The sequence below is a fragment of the Aspergillus multicolor genome (genome assembly GCF_047715735.1).
Source record: "Aspergillus multicolor strain CBS 133.54 unplaced genomic scaffold BDW74scaffold_32, whole genome shotgun sequence".
Classification (NCBI taxonomy): Eukaryota; Fungi; Ascomycota; class Eurotiomycetes; order Eurotiales; family Aspergillaceae; genus Aspergillus; species Aspergillus multicolor.
In genome coordinates this window covers 50,754-69,099 of record NW_027395983.1, presented here as the reverse complement: position 1 = coordinate 69,099, position 18,346 = coordinate 50,754, and the positions used below count along the sequence as shown (strand labels likewise).

The 18,346-nt window shown below is 52.3% G+C and overlaps 5 protein-coding genes across 5 annotated transcripts; 4 read left to right on the top strand and 1 right to left on the bottom strand.

Annotated features, from left to right (window-relative positions):
* Positions 1 to 366: 366 nt before the first annotated feature.
* BDW74DRAFT_170319 (uncharacterized protein) lies at positions 367 to 1,812 on the top strand (the record flags this gene model as incomplete). The annotated part of the gene is made up of 1 exon (XM_073727153.1): positions 367 to 1,812. One exon carries the CDS (start codon positions 367 to 369, stop codon positions 1,810 to 1,812), a length of 1,446 nt encoding a protein of 481 aa, XP_073579874.1.
* Positions 1,813 to 2,358: 546 nt separating this feature from the next.
* BDW74DRAFT_170318 (acyl--CoA ligase) lies at positions 2,359 to 4,336 on the bottom strand (the record flags this gene model as incomplete). The annotated part of the gene is made up of 6 exons (XM_073727152.1): positions 2,359 to 2,661; positions 2,730 to 3,055; positions 3,111 to 3,273; positions 3,320 to 3,565; positions 3,618 to 3,998; positions 4,058 to 4,336. The coding sequence occupies 6 exons, from the start codon at positions 4,334 to 4,336 to the stop codon at positions 2,359 to 2,361; spliced, it is 1,698 nt and encodes a 565-aa protein (XP_073579873.1).
* Positions 4,337 to 8,813: 4,477 nt separating this feature from the next.
* On the top strand, positions 8,814 to 11,543 carry BDW74DRAFT_187804 (dynamin family protein; the record flags this gene model as incomplete). Its single annotated transcript, XM_073731572.1, has 8 exons — positions 8,814 to 8,942; positions 8,992 to 9,267; positions 9,336 to 9,483; positions 9,533 to 9,620; positions 9,676 to 9,717; positions 9,766 to 9,859; positions 9,919 to 10,741; positions 10,772 to 11,543. The coding sequence occupies 8 exons, from the start codon at positions 8,814 to 8,816 to the stop codon at positions 11,263 to 11,265; spliced, it is 2,094 nt and encodes a 697-aa protein (XP_073579872.1). The 3' UTR covers positions 11,266 to 11,543.
* A 561-nt stretch (positions 11,544 to 12,104) lies between these two features.
* On the top strand, positions 12,105 to 13,652 carry BDW74DRAFT_170316 (uncharacterized protein; the record flags this gene model as incomplete). Its single annotated transcript, XM_073727151.1, has 1 exon — positions 12,105 to 13,652. One exon carries the CDS (start codon positions 12,105 to 12,107, stop codon positions 13,650 to 13,652), a length of 1,548 nt encoding a protein of 515 aa, XP_073579871.1.
* Positions 13,653 to 16,942: 3,290 nt separating this feature from the next.
* Positions 16,943 to 18,280, top strand: BDW74DRAFT_160430 (uncharacterized protein). The gene has a single exon (XM_073725621.1). It carries the CDS (start codon positions 17,124 to 17,126, stop codon positions 17,739 to 17,741), a length of 618 nt encoding a protein of 205 aa, XP_073579870.1. The 5' UTR covers positions 16,943 to 17,123; the 3' UTR covers positions 17,742 to 18,280.
* Positions 18,281 to 18,346: the final 66 nt, after the last annotated feature.

Genomic DNA, 18,346 nt, shown 5'->3' with positions numbered 1-18,346 from the left:
TGCCTTTGTACTGCTTGAGGGCGCTAAACTGTTCGGGTTGTTCTGAGTGCGGAGTACTCATCAATCCTGGAACAGAGATCAAAGTGCAGGCTTGGTTACGTATGAAGATATCAATGTGAGACTGAAGAGACGTAGTGAGGAGGAGAGAAGAGAGAGAAAAGAGTGAAGTTTGGTTGGGTGGTCTGGCTTGGCGTTGCTGCTCCCAGGAAAGTGCGTTGCATTTGGAGACTGACAGCCTGCTCCAGCGGCATATATGCTTTCATCCGCCTTTTTTACTCTTTTACATAGTCTGTCGCTTGAAGATATACAAAGAAAGTTTTTTTGAAGTTGCTAGGTCTGTCATCGCAGCACCAAAACACAGTCACCATGGAAGAAACAAAGATTAAGCTCAGCGTACCTCTAAGCGAGGACGTGATCAAGCTCTCAGTGCTCGACCAGCAAATTATGCGCTTCTACCCCAAAACACTCCTAATCTTTGAGCGAGACTCTTCCAAAGATCCAAGCGACATTGTTCACCATCTAAAGCAAGGCCTCGCGGTCGCCCTGAGCGAATACCCCGACTTCGCGACCACCGTCGCCCCGGTCCAAAACTCCCAGCGAAAAGACCTAGAGCTGCGCATCTCGCACGACTCCGGCGTCCCCTTCAAAGTCGTCGACCAGACAAAGCAGCCCTCATGGAGCTACGGCAGCTACTCCGACCTAGCTGCAAAGCACTTTCCCGTCTCCGACATCCCCCACGATACACTCTTCATCCCGCAGCCAGCGCCAGCCGGAGGAGCAGACGGCCTCCCCGCAACATTCCTCCAGATCAACATTATCGAGGGCGGCATCATCATAGCAATCTCCTGGCACCACGCCGTCTGCGACGCGAGCGGCATGGGAATCTTCACGGACGCCTGGGCCCGACACACACAGACCTCCCTCGGAACCGGCAAGCCCGCCCTCCCCAACTCACCAGCAGAGGGAACCCGCGACCGCTGGCGGCTGGATCACGGCCACCGCGGCATAAGCATCTCGCAACTCCCCGAATACACGATCTCGAGCTCCGCGCGCGATGATGGAAGCGAATCCCCCCTCCTCGACCGCGCCAACACGCTCACAACCCCCTACGCCGTAAGCACCTGGTACCTGAGCAGCGAGTCCCTAAAATCCCTCCGCCAGAGTCTGTCACAAACAGGCCCAAAGACGCAATTTACAAAAGTCGAGGCCGTCTCCGCCCTCGTCTGGAAACACCTCAGTATCGCACGGGAGCTGGAACAGAAATATCCCGAGGGCTCGTCGCTGTTCACAACGCGCCTGGATTTCCGCGCGCGCACAAAGCCGCCTTTCCTGGATACGTTCGTGGGCAATATCAACGAGCCCACTGCGCGCGTGCGCATGCCGCTGGCGGAGATTTGCAGCGCTTCATCGCCAGAGTCTCTGACGATCCTCGCGGAAGCCGTCCGCGCCGCGACGGAGAGTACTACGGAGCAGAGCATGCGCACGCTTATTGGGCTCGTTAACGACGCACCGGCCGTCACAGACGTCTCCTGGAACTACAACTACTTCCCTGGTCCGGACCTCGGTGTCACGGATATCTCGAACATCGAGGCGATGAAGCAGAGTTGGGGGGCTGGGTTGGGAGCGCCGAAGTGCATCAGGTCGTATTCGCGGGAGAATGGGCTGCTTTATCTGCTGCCGCTGGATCAGGAGGGGGGCTTTGAGATTCAGGTGCAGTGTGAGAGGGAGGCGCTGGAACGGTTACAGGCTGATGGGGTGTTTGGGGCGTATTGTGAGTTTCGGAGGGTTGAGGTTTATAATGAGGAGATTTAGGAAGGCCATGCTGTGAGGGAATTCAAGCTTGAAGATAGATGATTTGATCAACTTGCTTCCTTGAATCTGTTTTCTGTATTCATGTCGGCAAAGTTGGATTCTGAGTATTTCTTAACTTGTTGCGCAATTATATATCGAGGCTTCATTGCCAGCGACCCGCGATTGGATGTTGACAGCATGCTTTTACCGGTGTTTCAGCGAAGAAATACAAATTTCTACCTAGGTCTACTATAGACGAGAGCCAAGCATCAAGTCAACCTCTATTCGGGATTAAAACGCAGATGTAGTTGTACCGTTATGTTGTTTCCTGCTACGCATCTGCTCCGGCGGATAAAGTATCCGAGCCTTGGTTCAACCGGCCAAGCATCCCACGAGTCACATTTCACAACAGAGCAGCAGATCCACTTGACATGCTGTCTCCACGCTGCCAGGCCCAGTCTGCCTGAGTTTTCCGTACCCAGTAAGAGCGTGAAAAGCATGAGCGTGATGAAATATCTCGTTGTCTACTATCCAGCCATGCATTTCTAACTAACAAACAGTAGTATCTCAATTCAACGCTCTCAGATCTTTCTTCAGCACCTTACCCGCCTCACTCTTGGGCAATTTTTCCAAAAACACAATACGACCGTGCAGCCAATGTGACTCGTGGAGCCTGGCCTGGACAAACTCATCAATCTCGTCGGCAAGATCATCCTCGTCCATCTCCTCCATGGCTGCTTTCGAGCGCACGATGTACGCCTTTGCGCGCTCGCCGGAGAGTTCGTCGGGGACGCCGATGACTGCGGAGTCGGTGATTGCGGGGTGTGAAAGGAGGACGGATTCGATGTCGCGGGGGAGGACTTGGTCGCCCTGTCGCACGGAATATGTTAGATTCGCCAAGCGATGAGGGGTACCTTTACATGTGGAGTGTAACGTACCTTGACCTTGATCATATCTTTAATGCGATCGAGGATGAACAGATGAGCGTACCCCTTAGGTGAGTTCCGGAAGACGCCGATGTCTCCGGACTTCAGCCACCCCTTCTCATCGAACACGCTTTGGTATGACTCCCCATCGCCAACATATCCAAGGAAGCAACTCGGCGAGTTGAAGTAGACCTCGCCGGACTCATCAAGCTCTTCAACATCTGTTCCGTCGGGCCTGACAAGACGGATCTGGAAGCTTGGGAGGAGAGATCCGGAAGAGCCGTGCCAGACGTCGTGCGGGCTTGTGAGGGTTGCGATGACGCCAGTTTCGGTGAGACCTGCGCAATGACAATAAGTTAGTTGTGTTCATGGCTAGGTGAGTATGAGCTGTACCGTATGCGTGATTTATGCTCCACGTTGGCCTAAGTTGATGGAGCTTGGAGGAGACGTTTTTATCGAGAGCTGCGGCACCGGTGACGGTATCCCGTACAGATGAGAGGTCGTGGAGATCGAAGAGAAATGGGTTCGCCGCCAGTGCGGCTAGAATTGGAGGGACCTGGGCGATTAGTTTGGCTGAATTCTTTGGCGTCGTAAGAACTTACAACATATAGCCTCTCGACGCGGAAGCGCTCGATCGTTTTTAGCATCATCTGCATGTCGAACCGTGGGGTAATCACGTAGGTGTCCCCGCGGTAGACCATGATATGTCCGATATTCAAGCCATAACCGTGCGTTAGCGGAATGGCGCCAAATGCGACCTCGTTCCGCCCAGACTTAGCATAGCTCTCGTGCATGCAGGCCTGCATAACGTTGGCGATGAAGTTGTAGTGCGAGATTTTCGCGAGTTTCTAGCACTGAAGTTTAGCTTCAAGTATCGATAGCCGCAATGGAGCTGCAGACCTGCTTCCCCGACGTGCCACCAGTAGCGCAATAGTATGCGACTTGTGTCTTTGCTCTTCCAGCCTCCCAGTCCAGAGGCGGAAGTGTTTCCAACTTCTCGCCATCAGCGATCAATTGTTCTACCGTTTTCAAGTGATCAATCGGTTCCGGATTCTGAATATACCCCTCTGGGAGAGCCATAGTATAGACCCTATCTTCAGGAATCGCTAGCTCCTTCGCAGCCTCCATGCTATTCGCAATGAGCGACTGACAAGTAACAAGAACCTTGCATTTCGCATTCTTCATGTGCGCGACAATCTCAGGAACAATACTGAACGGATGAAGCGGAAGACAGATACCGTTCAGCCGATGGACAGCCCAGCAGAGCGCGAAAAAGTCGAGCTGCATCGCAAGGACCTCATCAGCAGCAGCATAGTACCGAAAAGCATGCCCTCACTCACCGTATTCCAGCTGTAAATACCAACAACCTTATCCTCGGGCGACCCCTCATTTGGACACCATCCCAAGTCCTGCGCAAGTGCTCGCGAGAGATACTCTACACGATCGCTGACCGTCTTGTTTGAGTATGACTTGCCCGTTACCGCGCAAACGAACGGCGGCTTGCCTCCGCACTGCGGGGGAAGTTTCGCATTCCCCTCCAGAGCAAACTGGCCGACAGGAATAGAGTCGGGAATCTCGCAAGGGATCTGCGGCACCCAAGATGGAGAGGAGAAGACCATGGTGATATGAGCTATAGCAGATTAGAGTGGTGAGAGACGTTGAGAACGAAGCTCACGATGCTCGCCGTGGTGTTCGAGGGGGTCTGCACCGCATCACATCCATCATCTCCGAGGAAAATTCTTGATGCCTGAGGAGCCCCATTGCTGGAGGAAGCACTAGCTCTGCAAGATACGTCACATTTAGCAGGCGAGAAGAGTCTATGGGGCTGGAGACTTTGGAGACTCAGAGACTGAGTTGTAGCTTTGTGATCTGCAAAGGCGAGGTAGAAGGAGGAAACCCAAGCTAAGCCTAAGGAACGATGGTAGGGGTGTGCGTATAAGACTGGGTCGCGTGACGATAGCAAGCTTCAATGACGGCTCCGTCTGGTTTGCGGGAGATTTTTTCCGCAACCCAACAACACTCCTGGTGGATCTTGCCAATCGGCCATTTCCCGCCATTCAAGGTCAATTGGCAGCTATCGGTTTTTTCTACGTGTCATATTGCCAGCCGCGGCGTTACTTGGCTTTTCCGCGGCAATAGACTGTTGATCTGTATGGATGCAAATGGTGAATGGTTTGGCTTCCGTATGTTGACTGTTTGTTAAACTACAAAGAAGCCTCTAACGAACGCCTCCTGCTAGACCAGAGCTTGGATCGCAATGTTTCGACTACACTCCATATTATTACGAGATGAAACTTCTCCATAGCATCATTACAGAAATAATATCCAACTTACCGAGCAATCGATCGTCGGGCAGCCGCGAGTGACTACGGGTACATCGCCATCCACGTCAGTATCGCAAGCTGAAACGCAACTACGACTCGTACGCAGAATTCAATCCCGCTCGCAGAATTACTCTACTCGGATATCCTTGCGACCGGGACAGCGGGAGGGCTGAAGCCACATAGCCAAGGGCAAGCCTAAACCAGCACGGTGCATCCTGCAGCCAGATAATCGGAGCAAGACGAAGGAGTCAGGCATCGAGCTAGACTAGCATTAGCAGGCCCTGAATCCCGCAGGATCCGTGAGCCGCGAGCCGCGAGGAAAGTGCGCCCTGACGGTTCACGAACCATGCCCGCCAATAACTGGAACCGGTTCGGCCGCGTGTCGACTGAATCTTGGTGCAGATGAAATCTCATCCCTGCACCATCACGCTGGGACCGCGATCTGATCCATATCCAATCGAGATGGAAGGAGCGCAAGTCCAGACGTGGAGACCAAGCGCTGGATAGTGTCTGCATAACCGGTTTATATATGGTCAAAGCTCTATATTGTGGATGTGCCTGTTTTAGCCCTGCTGCCCTGAAGGCTGGCTGAACTTACGATCCGGTTTCTCGGTGGGCCTCCGGTTGACTATCCCACCCCTTATATGAGAGAATTGAGCAGTTCCCCGGCTGCACCCCACCAAAGCCCGATTTAGTTCCTGTCCTGATCCGAATCTTGGAGGTGGAGATGAAAGTGGAGGTGAAGATGGGCCTCATCGCTCCACGGCGGGTAAGTCCACTTAAGCTACTGGTTGCAGCCCCACGACCATGATGTCACTTTGACGTTGTTGACAGCGGAGTATCTGCAGATATTATTTGAGTTTTGCTTCCCCTTTCAGCTAATGCGCAATTGCTGATCGCGTATAAAGCTCCGCTGTGACACAATGGAGATCTTGACGTGTCGATCTACGGAGATGGCCCACATGTTTGGAGGAAGTGGAGTTCGCTTCGACGCCGGAAGCCCTCATACCTCTTTGGGGAAAGCTGGAGGAAATGCTCAGAGTCCTGTTGGGGACTTGGGATGGCATCATGGTATTCAATGATTCACCACGAAGCTGGCAATCGGCAACGAGGCAAGGAACAGCGGGGTCCTCGCGAAGGGAGCATCCGTGGTTCGGGATTCTGTGCAGGAAGGTAAGAGGTGAGTGTGAAAGAATAAGCAGGCGCAAGAAGGTCTGGGCTAGAGGCGTCAATGCTCCCGTTCTGCGCGCACGGAAGTGTCAGTCTTCAGAACAGTACATTCAAAATTCCGTAGCGGAAGGTTTTAGCAGTCACTGTGGCTTAATGTTGGTTACCTGTAAACCCTATCAACGAGCTATACGCCGTGATTTGACCAGTCAGCGTAATTGTATACTAATGTGCTTGATAGATATAGGGGCACGCACCATCAATAAGTACTGTGTAAGTCAGCATGAACTTCTCGTCAAGTTTGTGGGAGGGCCATTGGCACTTGTGATCTCTCAATCGCCGCAAAGATGTTCAATGACAGCGCAGTGGAACGCCGGTGCTTTTATGCCGCAGAGCTAACCCACCACCAGACATCGGGAGATTGATATCATGCAAGATCATACATTGACGTCCAGGTTTCGGTCAAGGTTGCCCTGCTCGCCTTGATGGGTTCCATCAACGGTAAGCCGGTTTGAACATCTCATTCGGCGCCAAAGTATCTGCAAGGCCATGAGAAGAAGGCAGCAGCGTATCATAGCTATGTAACTCTCTATACTCCCACGCCTATTCCATACCGAATGCAGGAGACGTCGATAGGGCCGTCGGCTGTCCCAATGCGCAGAGAGCGTTCGGTAGATAATAAAAGGCTCCAGCTACACGGATACGCAGTACGCAGCTCTACTCCGTAAAAGCACGCCCCAATGACTAGAGACCACAGAAAATCCCGCAGAGCGTGCTGGGCCTTACCAGATACTCGGGACTGTGATCTGCTCTCTGAATTTTGGTCCTTGTCCGGAGCTGTCCTAACTTGAACATGGGTCTCATGCAGGAACTATACTATGGAGCAGGACCATTCACCGGATATGCAGGGTAGATCTATCGGCTCCATGCTGCTGCTGCCGTCTTACATCATGGTGTACTGCTTAGTATGCGTTCTTGTGGATTCTGCGTTCACGTACAAGTGGTGCGGACTGATATCTGGTCAGCGGGGTTTTATCAGGCTGAAGACTGCCATACGAGCTCGTTCTATGGGAAGGAAGAGCCCCTATGGCGCCCTTTACCTTTGCTCATACCATTGAGTGCGGTAGTTGGCCATTCTGTCTATATCCAAACATGATGCACGCTTGGTAGTGGCGCGGCCGTTCGAAGCGGTTAGGGTTGCACCTAACGCAAGAGCCACGACTGGATGATTAAGATATCTGAGAATGAGTCTCCGAAATTTCATGGGTATTCGCCATGAGGTGAACATAATTCATTACTCTACGTACAAGAACGGGCGCGGGGAAGGCCATGTGGTATAATACCCCGTTACCTCCAGCGGGAAGGACACCTGAGAGGTCCCGCAAAGAATCGGCGCTCTGAGATCACCCGTTTGATGATACGCTCACTCTAAATCCATGAGAATGGCCCGGTGTCTGTTTTCTAAAGACCTCCCGAGATCACTTGTCTCGCTTGCTCCCAGTATGTTCCTAGACGGCGGACACTTTGGAAATGAGGAGGTTTCACACAGGAGTCGTACGTCTCTTCTCGCCCATTTCCAACGGCAATGTTGACAAATCTTGTCAAGTCCTGACTCGGGACTGTCTTTATCAGACGGCGTTGGTGTAGCGAATGCTCGTTCTTTCCATCGTCGCTGCCACCTCCCCAGTCGCGGCTTCCTCATAGGGTCACAAGTCATGGCTTCAAGATGGGGCTGATCCCCTAAATCGTTTGCAGATAGGCAAGAGAAACATTCCGCATCCTCTATCCAATCCTCAAATGCCTTGTGTCAGATATTCCATCGGCGGTGCGAGGCGAAACCGTGTCTTGGTCCCTCCACACGAAAACTCGACGGCGGTCACTAGTATCCGGTCTCAGGCGATGGGGGGGTATCTGAAGGCTAACGAGAAGAATTCTAGCAGCGAGGCAAAGGTAATCTGGTGCGCTTATGGTGATAGGAAAATCCTGTAATGGACATGAGGGACGAAGTGGGTGGGATTGGCGCGGCGGTGGCATCGGAAGCGCTGAGGGAGAAGTTCAAGTAAGTCAGCTTCTGCGCAACACTCTCACTGGTCTAACTCCGGCAGTAAATCAGCGGTGGCACGATACGGAGACGAATGAGGGCCACTGGAAAGGAAACTCACATATGTGCAGTGCCGCCTGCGTATCCTCGGCGACTGCGGCAACGAGGCTGACACTGCTGTTTGGAGTCTCCAGAGGATTCCAACAAAAACTCTTGATGAACAAGGAAGTGAAAATCTGAAAGAAGGGTGTCCTGTGGCTGAAGTAATAGAAAGCTGCGGAATTGTGGTGAAAATGCCACAGAGCAGTGAGGGGATGCTGCGGCAGTGCACCAACACCAACACCAACACCAACACAACCCAAGTCTCTGATTCTGCCTCGCTCTCTTCTTCTTGCCTTCTCCACCACTCGTCCCCCTCCCTTAATACCAGTCCATCGGCATCGCTCTTCCTCCTGCTTGCTATAAGAAAACGGTGCGCTTCCCATCCTGACCTCAAGTCCGTTATTCCACCAGAGTCTACTTCGCTTTGCAGCTTTATCCCCGAGTACTAACCATTTTCTCTCCATGCAGCTGAAACCAACCATGGCTCTTAAAGCCGCCACCGACCTTCAAAATGAAAAGCGTGCGAGACTGCTTGAGGTCATCGACAAGCTCCGCGAACTAGGTGTCAGCGAGAGCGTATCTCTGCCACAGGTTTGAGGACGAGTTGCCAAAGCCAAACATTGAGACTAACAAATCATAGCTCGTCGTTGTAGGAGACCAGTCCAGTGGCAAGTCATCTCTCCTTGAAGGACTGACTGGTCTCTCCTTTCCCGTCGCCAGTGACCTCTGCACTCGTTTCGCGACTCAGATCGTCCTTCGCCGCGCTCCAGAAGATGAGGCGGGAGCAAAGATTACGATCATACCCGGACCTTCTTCCCAAATGGATGACGCTCTTGACAAGAAGCTCAAAGCATTTGAGAGAACACTGGACGCAGATCATTTTGGTAGTGATGAGTTTGTGCGAGTCTTTGATGAGGTACGCAGTCTTAGATGTTTGTTGAGACTCTGAAGAAGGAAACTTGCTGACAGACTTCCGACACCTAGGCTGCCGAGACCATGGGCATACCCGGACCCAGCACGACCAACATCGAGAACATTGAGAAGAGATTCTCAGATGATATCCTGAAGATCGAACTCTCGGGCCCTGAGCATCACCATCTCTCGGTCGTCGATGTCCCTGGCTTATTCCACAGTACCACAACCCCAAGCCATATCTGATTGAGAAATACTTACATGAACAGATCCAACCAAGTACCAGACCGAAGAAGATAAGGTCATTATCCGGACGCTCATCAAGGACTACATTACTGATAAGCGTACAATTATCCTGTTTGTGGATTCCTGTTAGGCGCAAGGGATATACTCAGTAGCTAACGACGAACAGTGCCGTCATGGATGCTCGAAACAACCTTGCGAACCAAGGAGTGTATGTACGCTATCACTCTTCATCGGCCATCTATCTAACACATTTTAGGTTCTCCATGGCTAGAGCCGCAGACCCAGCGGGACAACGCACTGTTGGTATCATCACCAAATGTGATGCCGTCGAAAAGGGCGACGAGGCAGGGGTATGTATCGACTACGCATCAACTACGCCGTCATACGCACTTGGCTAACCGGGTAATAGGTTATTCGCATTGCCAAGAACCAGGTCGAAAAGCTGACTCACGGTTGGTTCGCAGTGAAGAACCGCTCTACTAGGGAGATCGAAGAAGGCGTGACTATTGAAGGTCGTCATCGAAAGGAGAAGGAGTTCTTCACTGGAAACGCGCCCTGGAAGGAACTCCGTAAGGATCGTGTTGGAATTCATTCTCTGAAGAAGTTCCTTGGTGGCTTGCTTTACGACCACATTCGCAGCGAGTTCCCAAATGTCGTTAAGGATATCGAAGCCTCACTGTCGATGGCTGAAGGAGAGCTTGAGCTTCTCGGCCCGTCTCGTCAAACATCTATCGATCAGCGACGTTTCCTGAATCGCATGGTCAACATGTATCAGAAGGAGGTGGATGATGCACTCGGCGGTAATTATGATCCAGAACTCAGCGAGCGCAGCGCCTTGAAGCTTCGCATGCATGTTCAGGCTCTAAACATTGAATTTTCGAGTATGATGTCAAAACGGGGACATGCCAGAGTGTTCCGCAACCCAGACGACGGGGTAGACCCTGAGTTTAACCAACCCCAGCCAAAGCCAGCCTCACCCGAGTCACCCGCGCCAGCTACGGAAAACATCTACGACTGGATTCGCCGGATCTACCGCGACTCTCGTGGAACAGAGCTTCCGGGTACGGTGAACCCCAAGGTCTTGGAGACTCTATTCCGTCAACAATCTGCACCTTGGAAGAATATTGCTCTTGCTCATATCGCCAAGGTCAACGGGGCAGTCAAGACCTATAACCAACAGATCCTGGTCAAAGTCATCCGCGACGAGGAGGTTAGGAGCAAACTTGCTTCTCGTTTTGCACATACTCAAGATGTATCTTAAGCACGAGCAACGCTTGAATTCTCCCGCATCCTAGAAGATGAGAGAGGTGGCATCCTACAAACCGTTAATCACTATTACGCTGATACTTTGAGCGCTATTCGGGATGACCGTGTCCGTGCTAGGTTGAAGAATCAGATGGGCCTTCAGGAGAATCAGCATTCCTATTTCGATCTTAACAGCGTGATGAAGACTATCCATCTCAGCAACGAAGATCAAGCCGTTTACGACATCCACGACATCCTCAAAGCGTACTACAAGGTCGCTCTCAAGCGGTTCACCGACAATGTTGTCATTCAGATAGTCGAGCGTCATATCCTCGGTCAGAGTGGACCTGTTAGAGCCTTGTGCTCGGACATGATGAACGAGCTGGACGAGAGCGAACTATTGGACCTCGCCGGTGAGAACTTCATGACTTCCAGCCTGCGCAATGAATTGGCCAACAAGTGCGAACGCTTCCAAGAGGCTCTTGAGATAGCCAAGCACGCTGGTGTCTAAGCCGCTGCTGGTGTTTAGCAGGCGGCGAATTCGGATTGAGGTCTAATGCTTCTGGTGCAACTTTGGTTCCTGGTTATACCTAAACTAGATCGATTCATATCTTGTGCCCAATCTCCTTGGATTCATGTTTGCTAGAACAACTGTATCATGCGACTTCGCAATGTTCCTCAGTCAAGGCTCTGGGAATCTCTGGGTTTTCTTCCTATTCCTCTTTCTGTTCATGATAGTATGGAAGGCATCTTGTACTCAATCTCCAATCGAGCATTCCCACAGTAGCCCTCGAGGCATACCGACCAATAGTAGCTGTCCCATTCCATGCGCAGCATTCTACCTCAACCTAACGTAACTATAGAAGCTCTCGCGCTTCTTAGGATCGAGACCACATCGGGCTGCCTCTGCCCAGTTCATCGGATTGCTCTTGCCTCCTCTTATACATCTGCTCAGGGCCTACAGGGATCTATGACGGCTCGTCTTCGTCATCTCCCCTCGTTCCGTGCCGCGAGATGGTGCTCTTCTGCGTTTTGCACCTTCCCCGCAGCTCAACCTTCGTGTTCGCTATAACCGAGGGCCGGGGTTTACGCTTAACAATGAACGCGCCACTTAGCTTTCATTGGCAAGCTCTCGCTGATGACAGCTACAGAAATGCGGGGTACGGCTGTCTAGTCCTGTAGCGAGTGACCGTTGCCGATCTAGATCTGGAGCTATCTATATCTATGGGATAGTCTGATCGACATGACCTCCGGTCTCATTCTCTCCGGATCATCTCACTGTGTTCAGAAAGTCCAGTGCACTCGGCTCTGCTATTATCAGTAACTTATTCAGCCTTCGGCCTAACCACAATGACCCTTACCACCCTCCCCCATCTGTCGGTAAACACCTACAATCTCACCGTGATAGTCCTCGTTGCTATCGGCACCATCTCAACAGCCTATGGCCTGGCAGTCATCGGATCTACTGTCGGCCAGCCTAACTTTTATACCTACTTCGACTTCGAATCAGCCCCTGCTGCCCCTGGCTATAAGCATACAACCAGCATGATTGGCGCGCTCAACGGTATCAACTCAGCCGGTGCCTTTATGGGTTGTATTCTTCAAGCATGGACCGCGGACTCATACGGGCGCAAGACAACTATTCGTTTAGGTGCGGCCATTCTCATTCTTGGCGGAGCCTTATGCTCTGGTGCCGTCCATATAGCTATGTTCCTTGTTGGCCGGTTCGTTGCCGGTCTTGGCGCAGGGATCCTCGCTTGCATTGTGCCAATATATCAAGCTGAGGTCTCTACCGCTGACACGAGAGGTGCGATGGTCTGCGTTACCGGCATCATGTACGCCGTCGGCTATAGTCTTGCCGGTTGGCTCGGATATGCGTGCTGGTTTATGGATGCCGATAGTCCGGCGGCCGAGTTTGCGTGGCGCTTTCCACTGGCCTTCCAGGTTCTCTTTCCGCTGTGCGTGCTTGCCGGCACACCGCTGATCCCCGAGTCGCCGCGGTGGTTGGTTGCAAAGGAGAAGCGCGAAGAAGCCCTAAGTGTGTTACAGCGACTTCACTCGAACAGCCACAACAACAACCAAGCAAGCGAAGAGTTTGAACTCATGGAGAAGCAACTTGAGCTTGACCGCTCCATTACCTCCAAGTCAAAATGGCCAGGACATTCCCTAATCTCGACGGCTCCCAATCGGAAGCGCTCGCTCATCGCGACCATCCTCATGGTCGGAAACCAGTTCCTGGGAACCTTCGTGCTAACAAACTACGGCGTGCTCATTTACACCTCGCTCGGTCTCACGGGCTCTATTCCTCTTCTTTTGAACGCTTGCTGGACATCCTTCACGTTGATCGGCAACACCTGGACAGCGTTGTACATCGACCGCTTCGGCCGGCGCCCGTTCCTCCTTCTCGGTGCAACAGGTTGCACAGCATGCATGGTCTTTCTCTGTGCCCTGACAGCCGTCTACCTAGACACCGACAACACCGCTGGTCTCCGTGCAGCGGTCTTCTTCATCTTCTTCTACATCTTCTTCTGGTGCTTTTTCGTTGACGCAACGCAGTTCGCGTATCTTGCTGAGATCTTCCCGAACCACTTACGCAGCCAGGGCGTGGCGCTCGGACTTGGCTGGTTCTATCTGTCCAGTGAGGTTACACTCGTTGCGGCGCCCGTGGGGCTTGATCGTATCGGTTGGAGATTCTATCTTGTCCTTATTGTACCGAGCACAATATACATCGTGCTCATTTATCTGCTCTTTCCGGAGACGAAGGGGAGGACGTTAGAGGAGATGGGCAGGGTCTTCGGTGAGGAATTGGTGGCCTCAAGCGAAGCTGATAGCGGTCATGGAGATGATAGACGTGGAAAGGGCGAGGGTGAAAGCCAAATGGTCGAGGGTATCTTATAAGCCTGAGGCTGTAACATCGACACCCAATTGTTTTGGCATCCTGGCTCGCCGTTGCAGAAATCTCTCTCGGGGCTTGTTCGATCGCTCCTGTACGATATTCTTGCAGCCTGTCCTTATCTTATTGCGTCAATCTTTCCAGGCAAGTGGGAGAAACTCAAACAGTGCAGCCACTTAACACATTGGGATATCACTTTGCGACCCGAGGATATCCAAAGCGGCTTCCTACGGCCACTCGAGTCGCCACATACAAACAAGAGCCACTCCTTCTGCTTTTTCATCGACGGCTTGGATGGATATGACGACTCTTCAAGCAGCAACTACGGGGATTTGGTGAGATCCCTGTGTAGTTGGACGAAAGGCGATTCCCAAGGGGTCAAAATCTGTGTGTCAAGCAGAGAATACAATGCGTTTTCGGACATTGCGGGTATGAACCAACGGCTACGCCTTCAAGATCTTACCAAGCAAGACATCAAACCCTACGTGCATGGACAGCTGCATTCCATAATCCATACTGGTAAAGGGATTGAATTGACTAATTCAATTGTGCGGAAAGCAGAGGGTATCTTTCTCTGGGTCGCTATTGTGACAAAATCCATACGCGACCAGCTTGAAGATGGCTTCGCCATCTCAACGGTGGCCGAAGAGCTCAACTCCATACCTGCGGGGCTTGAAGAACTCTTCGAGTACATCCTTTCCAAGATAGAAAGCATCTCCATGCGAAGAAAAGCCTTTCGAACTTTAGCCATGGTTATGGAGAGCATGCGGGACTCTAGAAGGCAATGGATACCTCTTAGTTTGGTGTCATGCTACTTCTTGGATGATTACGAAAAGAACCCAGAGTTTGCGATTACGCCACCAATTTCGAAACCCGTGCCTGAACGTGAATGAAAAGAGTGGGAACAAATATCACGCAAAAGACTACGAGGGTGTACCGGTGGACTGGTGGAATCGGTCTGTTCAAGCAGGTGGAGTGAGTCTTTCGTATCTTTCACTCATCGGTCTGTTCCGGAGCTTTTGAGAAGACCAGAGATAAACGCCGAGATGGCTCTCCATATACAAGAATTCTCGCCATTAGATGCGTTATCCCAGCTTTTCCTGAAGCTTGTTCATATACGACAATTTCCAGGTCCCCGGATTATGGAAAGCATCGACCATTCGCATTGCCCTATACACGTTATCTTACTCAGAGGAAGGAGCGCCCACCTTGATCGCCAGCCGTTTCGCTTCTTGGAGGCCCTCAGAAGCGAGTTGGTTGAACGGGGTGCACTAGAGTGGCCGAGCGATGATAGTGTTTGGATTGACCTTGAATGGCATACGATGGCGCATACAGAACAGGAAGTGAGGCCGTGAAAGGAGCACCAGATCTCGGTTTTTATGTTATATCACCCTTCCTCATACATGCGTTTTATGGGTACGGTGACTATGTATGTTGGAGAGTGCGTCAAGATCCACCGACGACAGATGATATCCGCAAATGTGGCCTTCTCATGAGCCTAATTGGTTTCGGGCAAAAGGTCGATGGCTTACGGGTAGCCCAGGTGCTGCTCGAACAGGGACTGGCCCCCAATGCTGTCATACACTCAGGCTACGGTGGTCTCCCTGGGAATGCCGGACAGGATTTCACGTTCTGGCAGGGTTTTATCTACTGCATTGCTCGTGCTGCCCGCGCCATATCCGATACGGATGCTAAGGACATGGTCGGCCGTTTGATTGAATTGTTTCTAGAAAACGGCGCCAACCCGGAGATCCATATGACGGGATGTGTAGGGCAACGGGATGCATATTGCGTGTGTCCCGGCACCGGTGGCTCCTCGGCTTTTGACGGTAGTCGATGTGTGATAAGTAGTTTCCCCTATTCATTGAACGGTTTCATCACTACCCGGGGTGGGACTATCTCCCTCTCGGACCTGGTCGACTTCTGGATGCCGCAGAACAGAGATAATTTGACAGAAATGATCAAACAACTGACTCAAGGTCACCCATTTGAGCATGAGGGTAAAGTTCTCCTCCTCGCGCGTGCCGAGGATGACACGAGGCACTGCGAATCCGAGGGCAACCAAGACCATTTAAGCGCCGAAACTGTGGCAGAGAACCAAAGTCCACTCCGGTTTCCAATGACCATCTTCAGACTCTCTGAGATAAGAGCACAGATTGCCATATGGTTATTTGGTAAGCGTGCCAAGCTTCCTGTGTTGTACTTTCAAATCTTTCGTTATATGCTAACTAATCTTGCAGGGGTCTTGTCGGCATTTGCAGTTACCTAGCTATGGACGAATCGATAGTATAGTACTTTTTTCCGAGGTGTCTTTTACATTCGTGATGATGAGTATCTATACCGAGGAAAAACGTTGACAGCTTCACATCTAGACTAGAAATTGACTAGCAAAACTCTTCGTCTTTGTCTTCTTCTTCCCATATCGAGACTGCCCTTGATTACGGACTTATCTGCTGCTGTCTTTGCGGCGCTTGCTTTGCCTATCCGAAGCAGTACTGCGAGGACAAAATCCAGGAACGCCGCGACAGGCGAAGAAGAAGAGCGTCCAGGGTTCGAGCTCGGGGAGTGTACCGGATCAACAGCTGGAGCGGGATTATCAGTCTCCAGTGTTTCGGGATGGGGTTGTAGATACGCAACCTAGGACCTCGCCTGATAAGCCTGAGATTCGACCTCCACCTCCACCTCCACCACGGGAAATTGAGGATCCAGTGCAAAAGAAAGAGACGGGTCAGAGACAGAGTTCCGGTCCTGGCCGCGATATTGAGCTCGACACTACTATGGAGAACGTCAAGATCGGGGCCAGCATCGACCTACCCCCACCGACCATCACCGGCGATGTCATCCAGATGATGGGCCTTGTCGGCAGTGGGGGATGGAAAACCACATACACCGACGGACGAGTCCGATTCGAACCTGTCAGTCCAGGTGCACGATCAAGGACAGAACCAGAGTGTGAGGAGCCGGCGGAGACGACGATTGAGAGGTGGATTGCTGAGGGGAGGACGCATGTGGGCGAGTATAGTATCTTCGGGACGATACTGGGTATGCCGCACTTGGATCCGCCGGGATCGAGGCCGGGGGATCTTACGGGGTAGGCTGGAAGGGCTGATAAGAGGGTTTTATCATGGTGGATTGGTCTGTGCCTAGGTAGGCTAGCACCGTTCTTGCCTAGGCACCAGGGCTAGGGTAGGTACCTGTAGCCTGCCTAGCATAGCTTAGACCCTGGCTAGATAAATTATATAAACCCAGCCACGCCCGCCTGCCATCCTCTGTTCCTGTCGCCATCTCCCCATCACTCTCTTTACCATGTCTATCCGCTCCTGCAACGTCTGCCTCTGCCGTGGCTGATTTGTGACCGGAACCCGCAGGGCTGTCGCGCCTGTCTACGAGGAGGATTCATCTGCCCCAAAGACTTTGTCGAATATCTCACGGTGCCCCAACCATCATGGACAGAGACTCAAACAACGTCCGCCGAGATGTTTACTCTCCCAACCATAGAACCAGAAGTCGCCAACACGCACTCCGCCCTGCTCAGCAGTCTAAACACATTCTACAACACTCTACTCACCATGCAATACCTACGCGAAGAAGACCTCCTCTACCCATCGCAGCTCTCCCAGAAAATCAATCTCCACGAGCTAATCAGCGCAGGGTACATCCTCGAAACAATCGCGCTCCTCTTACAACTCCCACAAACAACCACCGACACAACCTTCGAAATCCTCCCAGACGAGACCGTCGCCTTCCCTTATACCGACCTGTCCAGCCTCCTCACCATCTCCGGCGAGGATAACCCCCGCGACCCGCTGGACCACTACGAGGAAGAGAACTGGGTTATCCCGCCCTGGACGTTCTTTCTTACGGTTCCGCGGCCGCAGCGGGAGGTTGTGTTCCCTTATTGTAGGATTTATGATACCCAGAGTAGGATACTAGGGGTTTGGTCGGAGTCGATGGTGATTCGGCCTGCTGATGATAGGGGAGCATCATGGGCAAGAGAGGCAGCGCTTTTTGCTCGACGCCCGTCCAGCGCAGGATGTAATCGGGGAGTGGATATCCTCGCTGCGCTCGCTGGGGTGGGTTCCTGCGCTCTCTAACCCAGCGCGGAGAGGGAAAGCGCATGATCTACCAACACGTACAACGTCCCGCCCTAAGCAAGATCCTTGCGACGCCCACGGACGACGAGATCTCAGCCGACTATGGCACGCCCGAGGTCCTGTACTGGGCGCAGCGCGCGGTGTACGAGGCGTGCGGATGGCCTGATTCCCTCCGACCGGGGGAACTGGCCAGGAGGGAGAGGGAGTGGATTGAGAATGGTAGGCGGTTTTTGCGGAGAGAGTTGGAGATGTATTATCGGGCGCTTGCTGGGGAGTGTTCTGTGTAGACAGTCTGAGCTTTTAGGGACTTTCCTTCTCTCTTGATAGCAACGTGCTCTTGCCGGTTAGGGCTGCGGTAGGCATTGGGTAGCCTCCAGGCTGCCATGCTGGTATGGGAGTACCATATAGTTGCAGTCATAGGTGACATATCTCGTTCGCCTTTGTAGGGCAAGACGCCCTTTCTAGGTCCACGAAGAAAGATCAGGTCTAGAGAGATTAAACAAGTGTACACCCCCGCAGTGGGCAACGGTTAGCTATCATATAAGTACCCTTGTCTGCCCAAACCCCCAGTCCCCGCTACTCAAGCGCCCACTTGGTAGCGTAGA